Source organism: Pristis pectinata, chromosome 12, assembly GCF_009764475.1.
Source record: "Pristis pectinata isolate sPriPec2 chromosome 12, sPriPec2.1.pri, whole genome shotgun sequence".
NCBI classification, from domain to species: domain Eukaryota; kingdom Metazoa; phylum Chordata; class Chondrichthyes; order Rhinopristiformes; family Pristidae; genus Pristis; species Pristis pectinata.
In genome coordinates, this window is record NC_067416.1 from 53267947 (window position 1) to 53273404 (window position 5458).

The window sequence follows — 5458 nt, forward strand, 5'->3', positions numbered from 1 at the left end:
GTTTCCGGATGTGCCAGATATTAATGTCGGGCCAAGGAGATGGTATCCGCCGTGGACCAGTTTCGGCGGTAGCAAAATGCAATGGGCCGATGTTGTCTGGGAGGCTGGAGTTAATCTGTGACATGACCAGCCTCTGGAAGCACTTCATGATTCTCGATGTCAGGGCGCCCCAGTCGTTAAGACACCATATCGTGTTTTCCTTGATGATACTGGTATTCATAACGCAGGTAGGAATCTCAGATTGGAGTAGGGAGATATTAAGGACTTCTGCGAATACTCCCACCAGCTGGCCGCGGGGGTTCTGAGAACAAGTCTTGCGCCACCATCGGTGCCGGTCTCTTTCCCAATTTTCCTTGTCTTTGACATGAATTAGAGACAGATCAGTGACAACAAATGGAACACAGTGATGCTAACTTTCTTATATCACAGCAAAATAAAACGAGGGGAGAGCAGAGGTTATGAATCAAAAGACAGACATTGGAAAGTGAGTGAAAAGCCACAGTGGAAGCTGCACAGACCGAGGGCGAAGAAAACTGGAATTTGGGACGAGTTCTTCGGGTGGGCGGAAACCATAAACAGCATGTAGGCTACAGATGTACCCAGCTGCAGCGGGAAAAGTCGACACCTACACAGAAGCTGGAGTTTTTGTACGATGTTTTAACTGGTTTACATCACTGTGCTCCAGATACCGCAGTAATAAACTGCAGAGTCGCTCAGCTGCAGCGATGAGATGGTCAAACTGGTGAATTTTCTTTCATTATGGAGATGGCCGGTGAAGCCGGTTTGGGCAAAATCTGCTTTATCTTCATCTCTACCTGAACCTTTTCTCAGTATGAACTCAAGTCTTGAGTCTGACCGTTGCCGGTACCAACATAAATAGTAGTTGCTCCATGTAGTATCATAGCTGCAGCTGAAAGTCACCTCCTCTCCTTCTGTCTTCACTTCTGAGGACACCGTCTGAGTGACAGAATCCCCATTACTCGGGTCTGAAAAGTAATTTTAAAAAGTAAATTATTAGCCCGACGGCTTTCACAATTCAGGTCGAAACCTCGTTGAATCAAGAAAGTAGATGAATTGTCTATTGTACAATTACCTGTCAGACAAGTTCCAAAAACAATCCAGAGGACAAGCATGCGCATTTCCGCTATAGAAGATGGGTTTGTCTGGAACCCTCGCAACTAGCTGCCGTCGCCCTTCAGAACGTTCCTGCTTTTTCCGTTTGTGCGGGTTGTGGCGTGGAGATGGTGGGCGGGGAGTGAATATTAGACCAATGGGTGCACCTTCCCTTCCCACCAGCTCCGCCCTCCATACCCCTCATACCCGCCTACTTCCCCTGATAGGACACATTCAATGTACTCTTATGAGAACGGTTCAAATTGCAGAGACCGGTTGGGGAAAGAATCAACCCTGATGAATATACCGTGGACAGGTCGGCACTGTTAACTAAGGCTGAGGACATCGCAATATCAACGAAGGTGAATTTAGCCTTCAGCGAGCACACAGACTGCCTGGTGAAATGTGATTACTGGTTGAATCTGTCTCTGAGGATCAACTCTCCACGCAACCCCCGTAGAACCGTGGCGAAGGATCAGATCCAATATTATTCTGTTGCTCGTTCCTCCCGCTGGAGGGAGACGTGGCACATAAAGTGTGACAGACAATGAGAGAGACAGAGGGGGTTAATTGTTTTTTGTGTGTGTGTGTGTGTGTGTGTGTGTGTGTGTGTGTGTGCGTGCGTGCGTGCGTGTGTGTGTCTGTGTCTGTGTCTGTGTCTGTGAAAGAGAGAGGGAGAGATAGGGAGGGAGAGAAAGACAGAGAGAGGGAGACACACACACGGAGAATGTAAATTAGAAAAATGCACACCGCTGCAAATGCTGGAAATCTAGAATAAAATGAAGAACAGCAGTTCTGGAAACACTTCGTTTGGTGGACTGCATCTTTGGAAAGAGAAGTAGCGTTCGTGTTTCAACTCCACGAGATGGCTTCATGCGTTTGGACAATAAACACAAGTGAACACCGCAGCCTGATTGGTCCAAAACAGAGTGCAAGCTCAAAAACAGAGAATGTGAGTGGAAGGAAAGAGATGAGGACGAAGGAGAGTTTGTCACAGAGGGAGAGGACGTGCGTGAGTGAGACAAAGAGAGAGGGAGAGACAGGCAGAAAGAGAGAAATATCGAGAAGCCTTTTGATTGATAAATGTACATGTACAGATCCACACGATGCTGTAAAGGGAGAAAGGCGCCCAAAAACGTGACTAATCTGGATAGTTCTGGGCTTTTTCCGACACTGTAGACTCGGAATAGCTGCCTGAAAACCGAAGTTTTCGATTATTGCATCCCGATTGTCTTCCTTTCATAGCTTTGTCTCATTAGCAAAATTTGGTATTTTGTAACAGGCACTGCCATCGCAATTATTGGTACTTGAATATCTGTGCCACACCAGCTTGACGCTCTGATCCGAAAATGTCAACCGATCCCTGTTTTAAACTGTTAAATTAACGTTTGCATTTCATCCACACAGATCATTCCTAACATGACTCTCTGCAATGTCTTACGGTCTTGGGCAGAGCAGTTGCCAAACCAAGTTGTGATGCATCTGCATCGGAAGCTTTCTGTTGCGCATCTGTAAGAACTGGTAAGAGTTATGGGGGACATGCTGAATTCCTTCGCCTTCTGAGAAAGAAGAGGGGTTGATGTGCTTCCTTGTCTACAGCGTTCACGTGGCTGCTCCAGGAAAACCTGAAGCTGTCAACTGTCTTCCCCTCAGCAGTACTGATAAAGTAAGGGCCATGTACTCCACTTGTCTGAAGTCACGACCAGCTCTTTCGTTTTGACGACTTTGAGGGAATGGTTATTGTCTTGACGCCAGGCCACTTGGCTCTCTATCTCCTTACTGTACGCCGTCTTGTCGTTGCTGGTGATCCGGCACAGTAGAGCTTTTCATTAACTTCAGGAAGGGTTCAGTGCACATGCTCCTGTCTGCATCAAAGCTGCTGAGGTCGAGAGGGTTGAGAACTTCACCTTTCCATGACTGAACAACACCCATGATGATCTGGTTCAGCCACGTGGATGCCATAGCCCAGAAAGCTCACCAGCGCCTCTGCTTCCTCAGGAGATTACAAAAAAACGATTGGACACGTCCCCTTTGACACACAACAATTTTTACCGATACACCTCAGAAAGAATCCTGTCCAGATACATCACAGCTTGGTACGGCAACTACTCTGCCCGAAACCGTAGGAAACAGCAGAAAGTAGTGGGTATACATCAGCACATTACGGAAACCAGCCTCCCCTCAATGGACGCTGTGAACACTTCTCGCTGCCTAATCAAAGACCCTACCCCTTGGACATTCTCTCTTATGCCCCTGCCATCGGGAAGAAGATACAAAGGCCTGAAAGCAGGTACCTCCTGGCTCAGGAACAGTTTAAGTCCCGCTGTTTCAAGACTATTCAGCTGTCTCCGAGCACGATAAGGTGGACTCTTGACATTAAGATCCTCGTTATGAACTTGCATCTTATCTTCCACCTACAAAGCTCATTGTCTCTAACTTTATTCGATATTCCGTTATTGTTGTACCTTACACTCCCACAACGCACTGTTGCTACGAATTGATATGTATGCATGGTATGCAAGACATGGGTTCACTGCACCTCAGTACATGTGACAATAAAAAAACATTCACCAATTTTACCGTGGAGTTTTCCGTAAACTTGCTTCTGCAGTTACAGTCAAATATGGCCACACAGTCGTAAATGTATTCGAGTGTAGATTGATGGTCTGAGGACGCAACTGAGCACAGCCTGATGCTCTGATTTTCCAAATTACGGGAGAGGAATGCAGCGGTAGGCTTCTATGATGTTCATGTTTAATGGCAGTAAGTATGGGGAATTAGTGAAAACAAACAGAGGAACAGGATGTTTTATTATTCTGAGAAGAACTGGTATTTACCATAGCGAAAGGCATGGAGGAGAGTAAGATCAGTGTATGGTATGGTGATTTTACGGCAGGTTCTTATCAAGAAGGAGGAGACGTTGGGTCTTTTGAGGAACTTTAAGTTGAATGGACAGATGGAACCTTTCCCAGGTTGTTGAAGGAGGCAAGATCGGAGACTTCTGAGACCTAAACAGAGATCTTTGTATCCTCTGTATTTACAGGCGAGATTCCACACGACTGACAAATAGTCAGTGTTGTTCCTCAGTTAAAGAAGGGAAATCAAGAAGAAAAACAAACAGGAAATTATAGACCAATGATCCTTACATCAGTGGTCGGAAAATTATTGGAGAAGATTCTCTGGGATAAGATCTACTCTCATCCCGACCTTGTGCAGGAGGGATCTTCTCTTCATTATCCATTGCGTTACTGAGGACGAAGATGATTGATGAGGGTTGGTCAGTGGACTTTGACTACATGAACCTGAGTAAAGCTCCCGGCAAAGTTTCTCATGCTCATTTGATCCAGAAGAGTAAGGTACGAGGGATCCATAGAGACTTGGTGCATTGTATTCAAAATTATCCAACACATGACGGATGAGGAATATGAGAGATTGAATCAAATGCTTAGCCCTCATCGTTGTGTGGGAGGTCCGAGGGGCGTATTGATGGTAGAAGATTGGCTGATCTATCTATCTATCTATCTATCTATCTATCTATCTATCTATCTATCTATCTATCTATCTATCTATCTATCTATCTATCTATCTATCTATCTATCTATCTATCTATCTATCTATCTATCTATCTATCTATCTATCTATCTATCTATCTATCTATCTATCTATCTATCTATCTATCTATCTATCTATCTATCTATCTATCTATCTATCTATCTATCTATCTATCTATCTATCTATCTATCTATCTATCTATCTGTCTATCTGTCTGTCTGTCTGTCTGTCTGTCTGTCTGTCTATCTATCTATCTATCTATCTATCTATCTATCTATCTATCTATCTATCTATCTATCTATCTATCTATCTATCTATCTATCTATCTATCTATCTATCTATCTATCTATCTATCTATCTATCTATCTATCTATCTATCTATCTATCTATCTATCTCTATATCACTCTCTCTCTTCACTGAGTCTTTATTTCTTCCCCTTCCCCTCCTTTCTCTGCACTCTCACGCCCGCATACATGACCATATCTCTCCTCTCTCTTCCTCTCTCACCCAATCTCACACTCTCCCGGCTCCACCGCCCCTGTTTATCACCCTCACTCTATCCATCAGAAAATCTCACGTCACCTTAATGCTCCCAGAGTCTTCATCAAAACCAAGCGATTCAACTCACACATTCCCCCTCCGTCTTCCTTTTTTCAAATTTCCAAACAAGGTAAGTTTTAACTTGATCATGAAGACGATCTCTTCAGGTGAAAGTAATGCTTCTGAACACGTGCCTCCGTTTGAATTGTTGTCCTGTTCTCCGGACTGAGAGATCTCTCTGCCGAGCGCGGC

The 5458-nt window shown here is 44.6% G+C and overlaps 1 gene segment (V, D, J or C); it reads right to left on the reverse strand.

The window, feature by feature from the left end:
* Positions 1-666: 666 nt before the first annotated feature.
* Positions 667-1139, reverse strand: LOC127576430 (T cell receptor alpha variable 38-1-like). The segment is given in 2 exon segments: positions 667-986; positions 1094-1139. Coding segments are annotated over 2 exon segments (366 nt in total).
* Positions 1140-5458: the final 4319 nt, after the last annotated feature.